The sequence below is a fragment of the Gossypium raimondii genome, chromosome 9 (genome assembly GCF_025698545.1).
Source record: "Gossypium raimondii isolate GPD5lz chromosome 9, ASM2569854v1, whole genome shotgun sequence".
NCBI classification, from domain to species: Eukaryota; Viridiplantae; Streptophyta; class Magnoliopsida; order Malvales; family Malvaceae; genus Gossypium; species Gossypium raimondii.
The window spans coordinates 47007226-47027447 of record NC_068573.1 but is presented as its reverse complement, the minus strand read 5'-3'; the positions used below and the strand labels follow the sequence as shown (position 1 = coordinate 47027447).

At 32.4% G+C, this 20222-nt stretch overlaps 3 protein-coding genes across 5 annotated transcripts; 2 read left to right on the top strand and 1 right to left on the bottom strand.

The window, feature by feature from the left end:
* Positions 1–1402: 1402 nt before the first annotated feature.
* On the top strand, positions 1403–9460 carry LOC105800461 (hypothetical protein). Of its 3 annotated transcripts, none has more exons than XM_052621505.1 (15): positions 1403–1543; positions 2021–2129; positions 2844–3758; positions 4022–4122; positions 4219–4333; positions 4678–4755; positions 4920–5012; positions 5280–5363; positions 5954–6052; positions 7042–7104; positions 7326–7356; positions 7619–7665; positions 7966–8024; positions 8508–8733; positions 9163–9460. In XM_052621505.1, the coding sequence occupies exons 2-14, from the start codon at positions 2082–2084 to the stop codon at positions 8731–8733; spliced, it is 1959 nt and encodes a 652-aa protein (XP_052477465.1). In that variant the 5' UTR covers positions 1403–1543; positions 2021–2081; the 3' UTR covers positions 9163–9460. The 3 variants fall into 3 exon arrangements, 2 of the variants coding, with proteins under 2 accessions (XP_052477465.1, XP_012487070.1); XM_012631616.2 differs by having other exon boundaries at positions 1502–1668; XR_008189129.1 differs by lacking the exons at positions 7326–7356; positions 9163–9460 and having other exon boundaries at positions 1501–1668; positions 8508–8604.
* Positions 9461–9825: 365 nt separating this feature from the next.
* LOC105800462 (heat shock 70 kDa protein 6, chloroplastic) lies at positions 9826–13893 on the bottom strand. The gene is made up of 8 exons (XM_012631617.2): positions 12602–13893; positions 12070–12322; positions 11896–11975; positions 11665–11807; positions 11479–11577; positions 11161–11350; positions 10607–11005; positions 9826–10480 (listed from the first exon to the last, which is right to left on the bottom strand). The coding sequence occupies exons 1-8, from the start codon at positions 13157–13159 to the stop codon at positions 10082–10084; spliced, it is 2121 nt and encodes a 706-aa protein (XP_012487071.1). The 5' UTR covers positions 13160–13893; the 3' UTR covers positions 9826–10081.
* Positions 13894–16329: 2436 nt separating this feature from the next.
* LOC105800460 (hypothetical protein) lies at positions 16330–17177 on the top strand. Its single transcript, XM_012631613.2, has one exon. The coding sequence runs from the start codon at positions 16455–16457 to the stop codon at positions 17010–17012; it is 558 nt and encodes a 185-aa protein (XP_012487067.1). The 5' UTR covers positions 16330–16454; the 3' UTR covers positions 17013–17177.
* The last annotated feature ends 3045 nt before the right edge of the window (positions 17178–20222 follow it).

Here is a 20222-nt window from a genome sequence, read left to right as displayed (position 1 = left end):
TATAAAAATAAGGACTAAAATTATTATTATACCAATTAAAAAATGTGGCTTAACCATTGAGTGACCAAAAAACATTTCTAAAACTTTAGTGACCAATATGTATTTGTTTTAGTTAAGTGACTGAAACGAATGAAGTTCACCCTTTACATTTTTTCATTTCAAGTTGAGTTATTTGATAAATTTGTTTTATTAAGAACACATATAAGATTCGTCACTATAAACAAAACGATTCATTTAGATCCGCATAAAAGTTTAATTCCTTTACATTGCTAAAATGCATGTTGTATAATTGAAAGAGGTTGATATTCTTAGTTCTCTCACTGTACTTCCTCTAAATTTTCATTATTTAATTATTTAAATTTAATTTAATACGCGATTTTCGGTTGAAGTTAAAACTTTTGTTTTATGTTTTAGTATTAAAGTTTATAAACTTTAAATTATTAATTTTAAATGATAAGGTTTGAATTAGACTTGATGATGATTGAATCATTTCGATTTACTTAACTCGAATCATTTTATTGAGTTTAAATTAATTTTAGATTGGATGAATTTTGAATTCGGATAAATTTAAATATGAGATTAACAAATTTAAATTATCAACTAATTGAATTAAGGGTCAGTTCTTCATTACTTAAAAAAAGTACTTCTACTCCAAAAGTACTTTCGGAAGAAAAGCTGTGAAGAACAAGCTGCTTTTAGCTTAAATTTTTAGCTTAAAGCACTTATGAAAATGAGAAGCTAAAAATTTTAGCTTTTCCTCTCCCAAAAGTACTTTTGGTGCTTAATTACTTTTTCACCTCTCCAATAACATAGTATTTTCCTTTTTTTGTGCTTAATTACAAATGTGTTAAAATTATTAATTAAAATAAAAAATATTTTTAAAATACTAATTACAAATATTTAATGGTTATATTTAAATATTTAATGGTTATATTTAAATATTTAAAATATAATTTATATATTCTAATTAAATTTTATAATTAATTAATATTTATTGCTTAAAATATTTAAAATTTATATTTCATATATTAAAATATTAACAACAAGTTATAATAATTTTCTATATTCTTATTAAAATATAATAATATTAACTAATTTAAATATTATTTAAATACATATTTATTACTTAATAATAACATGTCTAAAATAGATATTTTATTTCGCACTTTTTCACAGCAATACTAAACACTCAAATTTTAAATTAAAATTTTCAAAATCATTTTTCAAAATCACATTTCCAGAGTAATTTTTAAAAGAAATGAAATCATTCAAGTTTGAGTTGATGGGATGTGGTAAAATTTCGGGTAGGGCCTTGTGTAACTATCGCTATTCGCTAATAACCCATTCAATAAATCGGTTTTAGATAACTTTAATGTTTTTTATCGTCCCTAGACAAAATCGACGGTGAAACGCGAATATGAAAATTTGTCCCTCACAAAACAAGTGGCGAAGAGTGGCGCCAAGTCAGCCATTAAAAAGATGAAGAAGAAGCTAATAGCTTCAACGAGCCACACGATTTTCCATCGTCACCCATTTCTCTCCGGTCTCCTTCCTTCTCACTACTATACATTAAACAGTTCATTTTCAACTCAGTCATTTCTCAACTTGTTTATAGTTTCAGCTGCCTTCAATTTTGTTATAAACTTGCATTAGAGATTGAATTACTTGGTACCCATTTCAATATTTGATCTTATCTTTAGATCTTTATATAGTTCTCTGGAATCCCATGTTGAAGAACCCTTTTGTCCTTTTTGGTTTTTTTTTCCTGCAATTTGGGTGTTGTTTAATGCAATATGGTCTAGAGATTGAATTTGAAGAAACCTAATAAAGGAATCAGTGTAAAGAAAATATAAAAAAATACTCGAAGATTGATACTTTTGATTCATTTGACTGAACTTTCCTAAAAAATTGTCCTTTTTGTTCTTTCCCCAGATTTCATCTTTTGATCTTGGTGTTTTTCATTAATCCGGTGTCTACATATTTGAGATTGACGTGTTTTTTTTTTTTTTTTGAATTTTAGCGGATACCAAAGTTCGTTGAATTTTACCAAGTTTTGTTCGCTATTGGGAAACATTTTATCAATGTTGCCTGTTTGCTCAGCCGCTGCTGGTTGTTCTTCACATTCTCAGGTGGAGTTTTCATTGTCTTGAACCATAAATTTTCCTCTTCTATACACTATCTGACTCGATTGTATTGCATTTTTTAGTTAATGGGTTTAAATCATTTTTGAATTCTTGAATGTTTCAACTTTCAAGTTACGAAATTTAACTGCTTATGGAACACTCGATCGTTGAGGAGTTTATACTAGTTGGTTAGTAAGGGATAAAGCTGCATTGAGGGGAATGCTTTATGTTAGTAAAGACCATATCTTATTCTGTTTGAAGCCTTTAATATGTCCTATTCATTTTGAGAATTTATGTTATTAGGATATTAGTAGAAGATCATATGTTGCTTGTTTATCTTGCCTCCGTTTTCAAGGTATGCCTTTTCTTGTGTAAACATTTTTTCCCAAATCCTGACATACCTTTAAAATCATTTTGCTTAATTGTTTTTCAAGAAGTAGTTCATTCATGTATTTGACGAGTTTTTACTAGTTGGATAGCTATAGTGATGCATTGAGGGAGTGTCGTGTGTCAGCAAAGGTTACTTATATCTTCTCCTGTTTGAAGTTTTTAATGTCATAGTTTTCATGTCGTTTGTTTTATCTTGCTTCATTTGCCAAGGTATAAATTTTCTTGTGTAACAAATGTATTCACCGAATCGTGACATATCTTTATAATGTTATTGCTTAATTGTCATCTAAGAAGTTGTTCCTTCGTTATTTGAAATGATGCTTCTAGCAGATTTCTTTCCATGGAGGTTTCCGGCCTTTCACTCCATATGAGAAGGACTTTCAGTTCAGATGTAGTTCTCAAGACAAATCTGCTTTGGGCATGTCAAATGGAAATCATCTCCATAGAATGTATTTTAAACCACAAGCAACAAAATCTTTCTACTCCGATTTTGTTGAAAGCACTGAACAACGAGTATCCATGGACCTGATTAACAGTTATTCTAGCCCAGATGAGTTGGTTGATGTTAAATGCAAAATTTCTAATGCATGGAGTTCTTCAGTTGAAGCAATAATGTCACCCACAGATGTAGAACTGAAATATGTTGAAAATTCTAGCATATCTTCTGCAGAAGAGAAACTTGTGGATTTGTCAAACCAGTCGGTTGAAAATGTAAATAATTACACAGGGATGGAGGGACCTGAAACCATATCAACTATTGACACAATACCTGAAACTCCAACTGCAGCATCTAGCTCCGTGAACTTTGATAATGATTCACTATCCAGTGTGAAAACTGGTCTTGATGATTTTCTGGCTGGGGTTAACAAGTCTGTCAACTCTTCGCTAGACAAGGGAGAGAATGCTGTGAAAAACTTATTGGAAAAAATTACTTCTTCTATAACTTCTGTTAAGACGAGTACTTCTGAAGCTGTAGATAATGCTCAAGTTTTAGTTAACAATAAGCTTTCAAACTTGTCAAATGACATGAAGGAAGCATCAAGTAAAGCTAACATATTTGCTGTTGACTTGTTGAGGCGTACAATTGTTGTAGTGGAGGATTCTTTATCAAACGGGGCTTCCACTTTCGTATATTATTATGCTTCTGCCAAGGAACGTCTTCCACCAGAGATCAAAGACACACTGACTTTGTATGAAGAGAGAACAGGAAAAGCCTTAAAGCCTATTGGGGATGCCCTGCAACAGGTATCCTTTGGTATCCATATACTCCTGGTTTTAATGTTTTTGGATGATCCACTAACAGACTTCTGCTTGTTGATATCAGTGAGTAGTTGGGACTGATAGGAATTTATTTTACTAAAGATAGAACAATGAGTCCAAGCTTATAAAATCCCTTAGGATTCTATTTTCTAGTTCAAGGATAGATCTTTTTTCATCAAATTCGTTATTTATTCTGTTGTAAGCTTCTTCTTCTTCTTCTTTTTTTAATTTCTGTTTGCTGTAAGCAGGTTTACATTGGTATTGAGGGGCTGGAAAGGAGTCTAGGCTTTGACCCAAATGATCCCGTTGTCCCTTTTTTCCTTCTCACTGGCACCTCAGCCACTTTATGGTATGAATGTTCTTATGTGCTCACTTTCATTATAAGTTTTAGAGAATATTTTCATTTTTGCAAGGGGAGTTTATATTTTGTATCAGATTTGTGCAGGGTGTTTTACCGGGTATGGGCATACGGTGGTTACTCTGGGGATTTATCTCCTCAACTAACTTTGGAGCTCTTGTCTGGAAAGGAGAATGTTTTACTTATTGATGTCCGGCCTGAGGCAAGATACCATAAACTTTTTTTGCCTTTTTTTTTCCTGGGTATGACAATAAAGCACTAAAGCTCAAACTTAGGATCTCTGTATTAAGCCTACCCACCCCCCATCCGAGCAAAGCTCAAATTTGGGCTTCCTATTTTCTAGCATGAATTATGTTATGTGTTCTGAGATCCTATTCAAAGAGACTTAATCAACTTAGTTCTCATAGTGCTCTCATGCCCTCTTCCTTGGGTGTTATTTGCCCTTGTAGATGGTTAATAATCTATTATTTTCTGTGAGGTTAAAAGTTATTTTTACCATTCTATTGAATTTGAAGCGGCTTATTTTTGGGCATTAACTTTGTCAAGGTCTTAAGGGAGAGAGACGGCATTCCTGATCTTCGGCGAGCAGCTCGGTCTCGTTACGCTAGTGTATCTTTACCTGAGGTCTATTTGAACATCACTATCTTACTTAAAATTCAAATTTTCAATACATTTTCTCTGTTGCTTAGTGCCAAATATTGCTTTTGCTAAATAAACAATGCATATTGGTATTTACTTTTATTAACTTTCCCTGAAGCTTTGCCCTTTGTGGTTTTCTTTTCATTCAGGTTAATGGCTCAATACGGAAACTATTGAAGAGCGGAAGGGACCTTGATGACACCTTGATTGCCACTGTTATTCGAAACTTGAAAATTGTTGAGGTTTGTATCTTCTTGTTTTTCATTGTTTACCTCTTCACTGGTTTTAGTTCATTTTTTAAGCTAGAGCTTTGCAGAAAGAGTGAAAGAAGACCTTGAGCTCATTTCTATAAACTTATGCTAAGCTATTTCCATTTGTCCCAAGGTTTATCATTCGCATCCAGAATCTTCTTATTGTATCTAGCTAAAGTTAACTACTGGGCCTGGCCATTGTTATTGGCCTTTGAATAGAATATCATAATATATTTTTTCTTTTTCTACCACTTGTAGGACAGGTCAAAGGTCATAATTATGGATGCTGATGGTAGTCGTTCCAAAGGAATTGCAAGATCATTGAGAAAACTTGGGGTTAAGGTAAGCAGGTCTGAATTTCCAAAGTTCTCCTTTAAGAAAATAGCTTTGAAATACCCAAAACTAGGGGAAAAGAAGAGAGTTATGATACCTGGAACTCAGATGGTGTATGTGTTTTTTTTCATGAATTAACATACATGTCTTAGCATCGTGTGTCTGGCAACTAGAATGTAACAGATATTACAGTACCTTCTCTGAAATATTATGGTTAGATATTTGAGAGAGTCTTTGATCTAAGGCATGAATGTGTTCAGTTCAAATTGAAATAACCAGCATAGGTGAAATCTAGTTAAAGTTGAAATTTTCAATTAATTTGGTCTGATATAGTTTTGTAAGGCTTATGATCAAAACCAAACTGAAATATGCAGGCCTCAAATGGTTAAATCCCTAAATCCTAATATATCTTTTCAGAATCTGAATATTGCATTGTTGCCTGCTCTCTCAGTCTAATCTAACTCCTTTTTTTTTCCCTAGATATCCTATCTTCTAACCTCTTGAGGACTTACTGAAAGCATTTAGTGACTTATGTAGGTTTTTCGGTATTGTGAAACTGATTGCATAAACTAATATTTAATTTGGGTTTTAAATCACAGAAACCATATCTGGTCCAGGGTGGCTTCCAGTCTTGGGTCAATCAGGGACTGCGAATTAAGGAACTCAAACCAGAGACAGCGCTTACTATACTCAATGAGGTATTTATGGAAGTTTTCATATAGAAAATGCCCAAGGTTGACTCATAAAATTATGATTTAATTGATTGTATTTTCTTTCTCTTTCAATTAGAAGGCCTCAACTATCCCTGAGTTTGTATGTTATAGACGGAACTGCCTGAAGTTTATCCATAAAATATTGGACCAAGAATAAAGGATGGAGAAAAGTAACATACTTTATTAGAATATACTTGGTCAGTGCGGAAAATAATCAATTCCTCTTACTTTAATCTGATTGATTTAGATAGTTTAGTCTCATTTCATCTGCAATATTAATGCTACTGCTACCAAGTACAATAGCTATTTTATAGCTGATGTTCAAAGAACTGTATCAAAAAGTTACAACTTACACGTCCCCAGCATGGATGATATGTTTGAATGAAGAGTATTCTTTCCTTTTTAAACTGTTGGGAAAGCTTTACCAATTCGAAAGGTTATCCAAGGATATAATTGAAATTTTATGTCATCTGGTTAGTGGTTATACATGTTCCAACCACTAAACTAAGCGTACAAAACCTGGGTTAAGGTTGAACAAAAGAATGGGTGAACCGCATTCTACTTTGTTTTGGCATCCAACCTAAAGGAAGTTAATTATAGATGAAGAGGCTAACATGTATGCAGAACCACTTCAACCTCAAATGTTAGTGAGCACAGAAATACTACTACTTAACACTCCCATTTGCATATAGACGCATTTATCTATTAAGGTCTATCTTGCTGACTACGTAATGGTGCAATGAAGAAGAAATAGGGGAACAAACAGCTAAGATATCCATATTCGTTAAGCATCTTAAAATCTGATTGGCTAGTGCTAGAACATCCTACCTTAATATAAGACACTTCCAAACCAAATTATTACTGATCTAGGAATCCCAAATTTCCATCCTTGAATATTTTGAATAAAATGTTTTCAACTGTTTTTTATTTTATTTTTAATTAATGTAATGAATTTTGACTTGTGTTCACCACAGGAAGCTGAGGCAATATTAGAAGAAATTAGTCCTTCTCCGGTGCAAGTTCTTGGGTATGGTGTGGTAAGTCTCAGGTTCCTTTTGTGATATATAGTTTTTATAGTTTACTTTATGTACTATCTAAAGAAGGGTATTCTTGTTATTACTCTAGCTCAAGTAATATTTGAAGTATGTGTGGTATCTAGTATGGTGGTCCAATGTCATCATTGTCCTTACTTGAAACCTGTGAACCATATCGGTTGAAACTTAAAACCATCAAATGCTAATGTATATCTTTGTGGCAGGGTTTAGTAGCAGCAATTTACGCACTGCTAGGTGTGTATCTTGTCCTTCCTTGAAATATCAATTCCTTCTTTGTTTGTTAAATTGAAACCTGGAAGCAATGATTGATTATGACTTATCCCAAAGTATTCTACCAATATGCATTTTGTACTTCTTAGTATTTCTCTAATGCATATTTGTGGTAAGTTTCTATTTGTTAATATCATTTTCAAGGTATTTTGCTATGAATTTGAACTTCATAACTATTTGCTTTATTTCGTTTTTATGTTTACTGATGTTCCATTTCTTTTTTCAGAGTGGGAGAAATCATTACAGCTTATTGGCATTCTTGGCCTAGTCCTGGTATGCAAACCTCCTGGTTTAACATGTTCTTGTCAAGTTCTTGGTATTTGGTATCAATTTCCTTGTTTGTCAAAATTAAAACAAACTTTTGATGTTTTGAATCTATTTGGGAAAAAAGGAAAAAAAAAACTGCTGTTGCTTTGAACTATTGTTGTAAATTGAGGCTTTAATGCTGAACATCCTTCGTTCAGTTTGTCCTATATTTTACTTTGAAGATGATACTTTAGCAGTTCATATAAATTTAGCCTATTGATATTGGTGATTCTAAATCTTCATTATTGTCGCTTGTGTTTTGACCAGACCATTTATGGGCGGGTCTCTTCATATGAGAGCTCTGAGGATCTGAAGAAAGACATAAGGTACACCCCTCTTCAAAACACTTACAATGCTGATATTTGTGATGTTAAAAAGACTGTTTTTAACTACATTGCTCAGATTCATGATTTTTCTTGAACACCCGTGTCTGATACCCATGTCCAAACTATATGGACATTAACGGTATAGCTTATATGATACCATTGTCAAAAAATGGTTGTGATAACTGTTGCTGATGCATTATTTTCGAGGGTGGCATGTTCTTTGTCTGCAGAATGATGAGAACTAAATAAAACTTATGAACTTGAGACTCAAAAATGTCTTTTTGACTGTTGGTTATTCACATTAAGTAGAATTGTTTGACCTTGGCCTTCCTGTTTGGGTCGTCTATGAGTTAGCTGCTCATTAAGTTATTAGGTATTTCATGTGTAATTTTGCATAGTTATTATCTTACTCATGGATAGAGGATCAAGAATCTTCATCCTTCCTACAGCAGTTTGTTCATCTAACTAAAATGCTTCTTGAAGGTTGTTGCTAGCTCCTGTCACATTTGGAGCTCAGGCATTTTCATGGGTTTCTGGGAAGTTAGAAACCAATGGCATTGGACTTCCAACCTCACCCTCATCGTCAGATGTTCAGAGCCGAGTGTTGCAGGCTGCTGCAAAGCATGAATCTAAACCATCCGATTCAGAAGATCCATCTGCCGACGCAATGGCTCCAAGGAATGAGAAAGCCGATCTCTCTGAAGCATAGGTGTAGTACATTTTTCTTGCAATAAAATATCTTAATTGATCATCAGATTGGTGAATGCAAGTTGACCTGGCTCACTCAGATATAGTAAACAAAGAGTTTACATAAAGACTGACCTGTCTAAACCGTAAAAACAAGTCCTCTACATTAAGTTAGATCAATGGAGTTCTATAATAGTCATCAAACAAATCATATCAACCACAACCAATAAAGAAGTTCGGTAATTATTTCCAGACTTCCAAGTTGGTTTTGGTTAGAAATAGGTGCAGTCATATGTCATACTTTTGTTATGGATTAATTTTCACTTTGTTAACTATCAATGAACAACATGCTATTACTATGTGGTTATTTATCATTTTCCCGCAAAACTAGAATATTAGGGTATGCAGTCTTTATGCATAAGAGATTGAACCATTCTGTTTATCTGCTTAGGTGTTGACATTTTTGGGTCCAATCTTCTGATGCTTGCGTATGATTGACCTATCTTGCTTACCCCTTGGGCACGTGGCATAGAAATGGACAAAGGGTTGGTATTGCTCGAAGCTCTGCTTCCTGTTGGATATGGAATTCAAGTCCTCTGCCAGCCCTATTGGCTATTAGCTTGATGCAAGCACCACCTTAATCCTTGAAAATAAATGGCCATCAACTTTATGATAGTTAACCAGATACACGGATAGTGGAGATTTTTTAACTCTTCAAAGCTAAAAGACTTATTTTCCTTTTCTCAGAAGCTTTTTGTCTCCATAATTGTGTTAGAAAAGGGAGATGGTATTATTTACTCTGGCTATGGTGCTTCTCTGTGATGCATGTGTTTGCAAACGAGCCCTTGAACCTCAATCCATGGGCAATACTATCAACAGCCATTGATAACAGTAAGCAAGTTTCGTTTGTCAACAATGGATGGACCCTTGAATATTGATGCATATTTTTCAGCACTCGTGACACATGTAATTATATGGCTTTGAATTTTAAGGTATCATTTAGGATTTCAGCCAATTCTAACCCAAAATTCTCAAGGGGGCATACATCAATAATCTTGTAAGGTGATAATGATTACATTCAGGTTTGAGAAAAGCAAAATTACGATGATGTTACTTATACAGAGAAGGCAGTGCTCGATACAAGATCCATTAACATTCATTCGTTATATACAAGTGTGAATTCAAGATATCCATCTTACTGAACAAATTTACTATTGGGCATTCTATATATGGTATTCCATCCTCTACAATCCTATTGGTTTTTCTACTTTTCTTTCACTAGCATGGAACAAAACTGATACAAAATTCAATCCCCAACCTCCATATCGGAACTCGAAATGAGTCCTCTCATTCATGGTTGAAACCCATTTTCACTTGCTGTCAGTGAAATCTGCATCAATTACATCCTCATCTGACCCCTTGTTTGATGAATCTGAACGTCCAGTTTCGCCACCAGGTGCAGGGCCAGCAGCACTGCCAGCACTGGGTTGGTTGTAGAGTGACTGGCCAAGCTGCATTACTTCTTGGTTGAGGGCAGCCATGGCATCCTTCATACCTTGTGTCGAGCCCCCAGAAATGGCATCCTTGAGCTCTTGCAGTTTTGCATCCACTTTCTCTTTGACTGGGCCGGGTACCTTGTCTCCAAGTTCTTTCAGCTGCTTCTCTGTCTGGTATACAACAGAATCTGCCTGGTTCTTCGTGTCTATAGCATCTCTTTTCTCCTTATCCTCCTGTGCAAACCTCTCAGCTTCCTTTACCATTCTATCAACCTGCATATTATGACAGAATTCGGAAATGGTTTATCAAACAAAGGCATCTCCAATATAATTTGTGGAACAGCTCAAGATTTAAGAGCAGTTCATCTGAGCCACAACAGAAATATCAGATATGCATACCTCATCACCGGGCAAGGTACTGGCACCAGTAATAGTGATGTCCTGCTTCTTCCCAGTTCCCTTATCAACAGCAGTGACGGAAAGGATACCATTGGCATCAATGTCGAATTTGACTTCAATCTGCGGAACTCCACGTGGTGCTGGTGGGATCCCATCAAGCCGGAAGCTGCCCAGAGATTTGTTATCCCTAACAAACTCTCTTTCACCTTGAAGTACATTAATCTCAACACTTGTCTGACCATCAGCAGCGGTTGAGAACACTTCTGATTTGGAGGTTGGCAGTGTAGTGTTTCTTGGTATAATTTTGGTCATAACACCACCAAGAGTTTCTAGACCAAGTGACAATGGTGTCACATCCAAAAGCACAATATCACTGACATCTCCAGCTAAAACACCAGCCTACAACGATTAGGAGAAAGAAGGAATAATGTTAAAAATAGAACTTCAAACAAAAATAAGACAAGTCATAGCAAAATCTATAACCCACACTAACACATTCAACTGCAAAAGGAAGACAGTAATTTAGAACTTCAATGTAACTTGAAAAAACCCACCTGAACTGCAGCCCCCAATGCGACAACTTCATCTGGATTGACTGTCACATTAGGTTCCTTGCCAGTCATCTTCCTTACAAGTTCCTGAACAGCCGGGATTCGTGTTGAACCACCAACAAGAATCACCTCATCTATGTCTTTAAAGGAAAGTTTTGCGTCCCCCAGGGCGTTCTCTACTGGTTTCTTGAGCCTACAAATATATTAAATAGACGAGAAACTTAAAATCTCAAGAGATTAGGCCCAAAATTTAGGAACAATATGATTTTGCCTCACCTTTTTTTTTTTTTTAAATAAACAGATCAAAGTAGTAAAACCTACCTGTCAAGTAAGTCTGAGCACAATTCCTCAAACTTAACCCTGGTAAGTGTGGTCTCGATGTGTTTAGGCCCATCTGCAGTGGCAGTAATGAAAGGCAAGCTGGAACAGAAAAAAGCTCCGTTAATAAGCAACACAAAGAATTCTTCACAAATGAAAGACACAAAAAAAATAGGGGGAGGGTGATGCCTTATATTTGTCTGAGTCAAAGTTGATAACTCCATTTTAGCTTTCTCAGCTGCTTCAGTTAACCGCTGAAGAGCTTGTTTGTCTTTCAAAAGATCTATCCCTTCATCTCTCTTAAAGTTTTCGGCAAGCCAATCAACAATTCTCTGCAAGTGAAACAAGTTACAGTGACATGCTTCAGCACTAGAACAATACAAAACACAAAGAAGAATGTCCGTTCATCCATATACCTACCTTATCAAAGTCATCACCACCCAAATGTGTGTCTCCAGATGTAGAGAGCACCTCAAACACTCCATCACCAACCTCAAGCACTGTAACATATAAACAAATACACAACAAAGTATTTGCCAACGTAACATAGAATTTAATGATGCATGCAGAGAGTTTCTCGAGCGGCCAACGTACCTGACACATCAAAAGTACCACCTCCAAGATCAAAAACAAGGATGGTTTCATTGTTCTTTTTCTCAAACCCATATGCCAAAGAGGCAGCAGTAGGTTCATTGATAATCCGGAGCACTTCTAACCCAGCAATTCGGCCTGCGTCCTTTGTTGCTGTCCTTTGGGAATCATTGAAGTAAGCAGGGACAGTAACAACAGCTTTGGTCACACTTTCGCTCAAAAACTTCGAGGCATCATCAACAAGCTTTCTCAATACCTATATCCAAAAGTAAAAACAATCCTTTAACATAGAAAGATTCTAAATTTCTAACACAGAACTAGGACAGAGACTATACAAGACACTTATGTTCATAAGCTATTCGAGTTCAGATAAAGATCTCGAATTCGACTCAATTATTGTTGAATCAAACTCTAACTCAAGTTGCTTTTCCTTTTAAGTTACAACTATCTATATCAGCAATTACAATTACAAGCGTCAAATTAAATAACTTAATAACTAAGTCAACTTAAGTAAGAAGCAAGCGATATAATATACCTGAGCTGAAATTTCCTCGGCGGCGAATTGTTTACTAATGGCAGGACACTCAAGCTTAACATTTCCATTTTCATCTCTGATAACCTTGTAAGAAACTTGTTTGGCTTCTTCGTCTACTTCCGACATCTTCCTTCCAATAAACCTCTTCACTGAGAAAAACGTATTTTCAGGGTTCACCACGGCTTGTCGTTTCGCTATCTGCCCAACCAACCTATCTCCACTCTTTGTATACGCCACCACCGACGGCGTCGTTCTTTGCCCTTCCGCATTGGTAACTATGGTGGGTTTCCCCCCTTCCATGGCCGCCACGGCGGAGTTAGTTGTCCCGAGATCGATTCCCACCACTTTCTCGTTTACAACTCTCATCGGCCCAACATTGTACCCTTTACCGTTGCTGTTTTTGGTTTTAGCGAGTCGTAAGAAGGTGGCGTTTAACGGCGATGTTTTCCCCAGTCTCTGCCCGAAGAAAACCGTTCTGGATGAATGTTGGTTGGGTTTTCTCGAAGAATCGAAACCCATACCTCCAAGGACATGGATTTGGGCAGTCGAAGACGCCATTTTTGCAAGCGTACGTAATAAAAGATATCAACAATTATAATTGAAAGTGGATAAAGAAGGGTTTTTTTATATTGAGAAACTGAGAAACAAAGAAAAACATCCAAAATTCTTTGTGAAGAAGGCAAATCGAAGGCCTTAAGCTGAGCTAGAGAAAATATAAGGAGTGTCATTAGAAGAAACGAGAGCGAAGTCTGACAGTGAGTGGTGCAAGCTTGGGGGTTGGGTGGTGACACGTGGACAGAATCGAGAATGCTCTGAAAACGTTGGGTCTGATATGATTCATTTTGTCGCTGTTTGGATGGAAAGGAAAAGAAAGTTCCAGGTGGTTGCAGAATTTGGGCTTTCGAAAAGCTAAAATCCATTGTTGTTTCCAAGAAGATCTTCTGATAAACAAAGCCCAAAAATGAATTAAAAATGCCCAGCTTGATTCTTTCTCTCATATAAATATCCTCGAATGATAACAGATATGAGTTTGAATTTTGAATCCCGACGGTTCGTTTCTTCTCATCAATGGCATGAACTGCAAACAGAAGCGGTGGTGCGTAATGATTTTAGAAGGGCACCAATACGATTTCGAAACGAACTTAAATACAACTTCTCGACGGATCCCGTATAAGTCTCGGTCACACAGGATATAAAATTAATCCATATTCCGTCCCAAATCAACCTATCATTGGTTTGTGTGGTAGCGATAAGCAGATCTGAACTGTGCTTGCTATCTAAGGTTGCCATTTGTGTGATCTACCAGCCGGGTGATTTACCTCTCCACCTATATTCGTCAAGCGCTTGGCAGAATCAAAGTACGTCAACAAAAAAGACGAATGGTTATATTTTTTAATAATAATGCAAAAGAATAAATTTTAGTTTTTTAAATAATTTAATTAAAGTAAATTGAGTTTGGGAAGAGATTGTCTACTATATATATTTTTACTTTTATTTCTTTAAAATTGATCACATGATTTGATTTTATTGGTGTTCAAAAATTAAATTTTTAAAATTATTTTAATATAAATTATTTCCATAATGTAATTATAAAAGTAAAAATAAGAATAGTTTAGAACTTTAAAAATTCAGTATAGATCAATACATATACATACGAGTTAGTGTCAACCGAAACGACTCAAGATACATAAAAACAATCAAAACACATTAACATTTTAATTAAAACAAAAATCATTTAATATTTATTCAAAACACAAAATGCACAAAACAACTGATATGGAAATATTACTCACTGCCGTATTGTTGGCATTTGTCATTTACTTCCAAAGTAAATGTTAGTGATATTTTTTAAAATTTTTAGCACATTCGAACCTACATTTTCCTACAATAACAACAATACTTATATCAATTAAACTAAAATTTAACTAACTTTTTTTTTAAGTTAAAACTGCATTCATTAATCCATCTACCAATACAAGAAAAGTGCATAAATTTTTAATGCATTTGAAATGAAACCGGAAGAAATACAAGTCCAAGAAAAACTCATGGGCACCGCTCATCTTCAAACATTGAATCTTAGGTTTTTGCGTAGGTTCAATATATTAAAATATTCATTTGGAATAAGTTGTTTTATATATCTTTCTTTCGAAAAAATAGTATATATTATATTAAAAAAACGACCAGAGTATATATAAAAATATTGAGTTCTAAATAGTTTTTTGAATTTCAAGTAAATTTGTTTTTTAATTTAAGTTTTAAATATAGTTTTCTTAACATTAACAATAATAAAATTTTAATAATAAACTACTTTATGCATAATGCATTAAATTATAATTAAAATTTGAATCTCAACACAAATCACAAAATAATATAATTGCATGCAACAACCATATATATCATAACATTTATCATATATATATATCATATAAAAGAATGTACGTGGACGTATATGAAAACATTGATTTAAGGGATAGTTTAGGATCCATTATTAACTTAATTTAATTACATTATATAACATTTTAATTTAATCACATTATTATTTTATATACCTCACTCTTATTCATGTCATATAATATTTTAATTTAAATTGATTTAGGAATCAAATATATATAGCATTTATTTTTCTCAAATTCATCAGGAAATAACTAAGAGAAAATAAATTGTTTTATTTTGTTTTAATATATATGATAACATACATGCACATATCATTTCATATATAATATAATATATATAACAAATTAGAATTTTAAATAATTATTAGTTTTAAATCAATTTTAAGACATTTATCACGTATGTCACGTATTACTTGCTAATAAATCAGCATGGTTTAATTTCATAATAAATTATTGTAGAAACATTATAAAATATTAAATAAATTCATAAAATAATTACACGTATGTTAATAAACACACGGATATGCAAATTAGTGGGGTTTTTTATATATATTTAGAGGATGTTTTAAAATGTCATAACTGGTATTAATATTCAAATATATAAAGATCTAATTTCTTTTATTTGAATAAAACCGTACAGAAGATTCAAACTTTGTTTTAGCAAATAATTTTAATTTTAATTTTTGATAATATCTAGATTTTAATTTCATTCCTTCATTTTGAAAGCAAATATAAAATGAAATTTAAACATGTGCTATTATTTAAAAGAATGGTAAATATATATTTTGGTATTTGAATTTGGCTTTAAGATTTAATTTGGTACCTAAACTTTTTTTTCCAATTAGATACATGAACTTGTCATCTTAGTTCAAATTGGCACGTAAACTTGGTTTTTTTTTAAATTAGTACTCATAGTAAATGACTTGTTTAAACCAATTTGAACTATAAAGCCAAGTTCAGATATTAATTTGAACCAAACGGCCAAGTTCAAGTATCTAATTAGACAAAAAGAAAACCTTAAGTACCAATTTGAACATTAAAACCAAGTTTAAGAATCAAAATGCATATTTACCCTAAAAAAAGTAATTTCGGGCCACCATTTTCAAGACCAAAATGATATAAAAAAGATAACAGGTTGTATATTTGTTTTATTTTGTTGAAGCACTTCGTAATAAAAGAATAAAAGAGCTAAAACTAGCCGTTACAAAGCTTGTGAATTTCTTTCTCAACGTTCACATTTCCAGTTTTATCCATTTGAAAAATTCGAACGTTAACATCTTTTGGTACATAAATTCGAACGTTATTCAAAACCCCTTATATACTCTGCTAGATCTCCTTACTTTCATTCATCAAAAAAGCTTCAATCTTTTCCAGGAAAACAAAATTTCAAGCTTGAAATTTTGATTCAAACACTTTACCTTTTCATTCTCTCATAAAACTCAAATCCCAAGTTCTTATCAATGGGTCTCTCAGTCGAGAATTCGGTAACACAATCCCACACGAGAACCCACAAAATCTTCTTAATCAGCAATTACCTTCTATTGGGAGCCGCCTCCAGTTGCGTCTTCCTCACCCTTTCCCTCCGCTTATTCCCTTCCCTGTGCGGATTCTTCCTTATTCTCCTCCATGTCATCACCATCGCCGCCGCCGTCTTGGGTTGCTCCGTCGCCATTTCGGGTTCCAACAAACGCTACTTGGCTTACATGGTGTCGATGGTGCTGACATCAATATTCGAAGGCTCTGTTTCGGTGCTTATCATGACCCGAACGTCGGATTTCTTGGGGTACTTGAGGTCTTACGTGAGGGAAGATGATGGGGTTTTGATATTGAAGCTGGCTGGCGGGTTATGCGTGGCTGTTTTCTTCTTGCAGTGGTTGGTTTTGGGGCTGGCGTTTGTGTTGAGGTACTATGTTTTGGTGGAAGGCCACGGGGTGGGCAATGGAGGTTCATTGAAACAGGGGAATGGGAAAGTTGCAGATGAGGATTTGAAGAACTGGCCTTGGCCTTTCCAAGTTTAAAGATAGCAATTAATCTGTTCTTTTTTAGTCTTCATTTTTGTTTGGTAAATCCCACTATGTTTCTTGGTATTGTACTGTATTGCTTGTCTATCTCTACTGTGTGTGTAATCAGATTGGTTACTTATTGATTTTATTAGAGTTCAATAAATTGTTGATTTCTTTATAGCTTTTGCTTCTGACTGGATCTCAAAGTTTTTGGTTAATGATTTATGGCTGGATTGATGACTCATTTGTTACCCAAACCCATTTCAAATTCCGCCACCACCTTGCCCAATAGTCTGTTCTATTATTCCAAAAAGTAAAATATTGAAACCATTTTCATAACAGTACGAAAAAAATTTTGAAAAAAAAAATGGTTACTCATTTAATTTTGTCTATCTTGATTTTTTGAATATTTTTATATTAATGTTAGTTAATTGATGATCAGATAATTTTAGATGATTATTAGTATAATAAATCTGTATCCCAAAAGAAAGCAGCCTCGTTTTTATGTTTTCGCCACTAAAATAATTATGAATATAGAGAAAGGTTGGCTAAATGAATCATAAGGTTTTGGAATTTAAAGGGTCGAAGTTTAAGTCAAGTTTTAGTTATGTCAATTATGTGAACGAATTTGTTTAAGTTTGATTATGAGGTAATTGGTTAAATGACAAATTTAATCATTAATGTTTATATATTTTGTCAAAATAGTTTTAATTGTATTTTTGAGTTTTTTGCCATCAACTTTTGTTTTTCTTTTTTTTCAAATTACTTTTCTAACAAATTTAATGTTAAAAAATTAACAAGGATGATGTGGGATATTTTAATAAGATGTAATTTATTATTTAGGTAACCCACTAAGATAATTACATGTGAGAAATAATAAAATAAATCATACATGAAAATAAAAAATAACTCTTAACTCTTAATTTAAAGAAAATAAACGGAATTATCTAAAAAATGTTTCAAAATGAATGCACATATTACATCTCATTAAAATATTCCACATGAAATTCCACATTATCCTGTTAATTATTTTAACTGTATTTTCATCAAATCGATAAAAAAGAATAAAAGTTGATGGCCAAAAAGATTTAAAATATATTTAAGGTTATTTTGACAAAATGTGTAAACGGTAGTGTCTAAACTTATCATTGAGCCTAGTTAATCATTTAATTTAATGATTGTAATGACTAATTTTGATGGTAATGTGGATATAGTAAAATTATAATATCTAAAAAAAGAATATAAAGAGGTCATTTTGAATTCATCCCTTAATTTAAAAAGAATTAAAAATTTAATTTATCTATTTTAATTATTTAAAAGTTAGTTTTCATACTTTATGAAAATAAAATTAAAAAAATTGATCTAACTTATAAAACGTAGAAAATTAATTCCTAGACTTATTTAATTGAATACTTTGAAAAAAAACATTAATCCAATTAAATAATACTCTTAAATCATAAACTTAAAAATCAATTATTTAATTATTTATATTCAATAAATTAACAACAAAAAAATATTGTAGCAAAACTCATGTGTTGACTAACGAAGCCTCTGCCAAAAAATGATAGACAATGATTGTCCAAAGTAGCACTTAAAGTTAACCAGCTTCAATCAAATCTATATTAAACACGTAATATTCCACATATAAAATATATTCCGTATAAAATTCATTGTGGCTAAAGATTGTACACATAAAATTTTGAGACCCATCACCGTTATAAAGTTAAAAGAAATAAATAGTAGATCTATAAATCGTAATATATATACACACATGTGAATTTAGCCTTTAACTCAAATGTATTGAAATTGTTATTAATGTAGGATAACGTGAGTTTGATGAAATGTATTATATTTTTATTTAAAGATTAAGAAGATAATTATGAGTAATTTTAAATATTATATAAAAATAAATATTCTAATAACCTATAATAAATTTAATGTTTAATAAATAAATAAATAAATAAATAAAAGTTATTTATTCTTGGTATTTTGAATTATTGAATTAATATTGCAATTTTTTTGTGAATTACAATAACAGAGCAAAGCCTGAATAACAAATTCAACTAATACGATTTGAACTCAGACCACACTGAAGGCGATGAACACCTTTGACCATCAGGCCGTCACATAAATTCTAATATTAAAAAATTTTAATATCACCAAATATATATATGCCCTTCTCCTTTGCAAGAGAGAAAAATACAAATACTAATTTTATAATGAAATAATTTTAGTCTTATTCTAATTTAAAAATGATAATCTACGTCACAAAATGCAAAAAAACCATCCATGAAATTTAAAAAAAATGAAATTATTATTATAATAATTTTGAGACTATGAATTAAAAGATGCAAAAGTATATTATTTCATTCTATTTAAAGATTGAAAATGATACCAATAATTTAAGCATGGAATAAAAAAATACATGAAGTAATTTTATAATTTAGTTTGAGAAGTGAAATTAACCAATTTTATAGGATAAAAACGAATTTGTATATTTCCTTAAAAAAACCGAATTTGTATATGATTTCTTTTTATATTTTTTTCCATCATTCGGAAATTTTCACATTCTGTCCTTGTCGTGGAACAAACGGACTCTTCAGGTCCTTGAAAGGCTACTGAGTTTCCTCTACATTCACTGAATGTAGACATTATTTTCTTAAATATTTCTAACGTATTATATCTGTACTTATATATATAATATGTCTAATTAAATTGGTATTACGATAACATGATAAAAATTACATAAAAATCGGATTGTTAATATAATTATGTTTTTATCTTTTATTATTTTTATATAAAATATTTAAATAAAACAATTTAATTATCTAAAAATTGAATTTGAGCGATTGAGCATTTCTTAAGAAAAATTTTTGAGCCTAAATATATATTTTTATGATTATTTTTTCACTCTATTTATGATTGAGTTATTAAATAAATTTAATATTAATTTTACTTTTCTTTTAAGGATAAATATTAAAATTATACATGAATTTGATGCAATGTGTAACGTTATAAATAAACTTTGATTTTATTTATACATGAAATTTTAATTTGATTAAATTTTCACAAATCACTAATTACATTATCGAATTAGCACCATTCTAGATTGATATATTGCATACGCAAATAATTATATTAATCCAATATGAAAATAAATGTATATATTCATTTATTTAAATGTGTACAATTAAATAAAAATAACCTTTCATGTGTACATATGAA

Excerpts from the sequence above, each read along its gene's own strand:
- LOC105800461 (XM_052621505.1), top strand. The coding sequence starts at position 2,082 with ATGTTGCCTGTTTGCTCAGCCGCTGCTGGTTGTTCTTCACATTCTCAG. Across the intron at positions 4,334-4,677 it reads TTATTGATGTCCGGCCTGAG|GTCTTAAGGGAGAGAGACGG; the intron begins GCAAGATACCAT and ends AACTTTGTCAAG. Across the intron at positions 5,364-5,953 it reads TGAGAAAACTTGGGGTTAAG|AAACCATATCTGGTCCAGGG; the intron begins GTAAGCAGGTCT and ends TTTAAATCACAG.
- LOC105800462 (XM_012631617.2), bottom strand. The coding sequence starts at position 13,159 with ATGGCGTCTTCGACTGCCCAAATCCATGTCCTTGGAGGTATGGGTTTC. Across the intron at positions 12,323-12,601 it reads CCGAGGAAATTTCAGCTCAG|GTATTGAGAAAGCTTGTTGA; the intron begins GTATATTATATC and ends TTTTGGATATAG. Across the intron at positions 11,578-11,664 it reads TTGACTCAGACAAATATAAG|CTTGCCTTTCATTACTGCCA; the intron begins GCATCACCCTCC and ends TTTCTGTTCCAG.
- LOC105800460 (XM_012631613.2), top strand. The coding sequence starts at position 16,455 with ATGGGTCTCTCAGTCGAGAATTCGGTAACACAATCCCACACGAGAACC.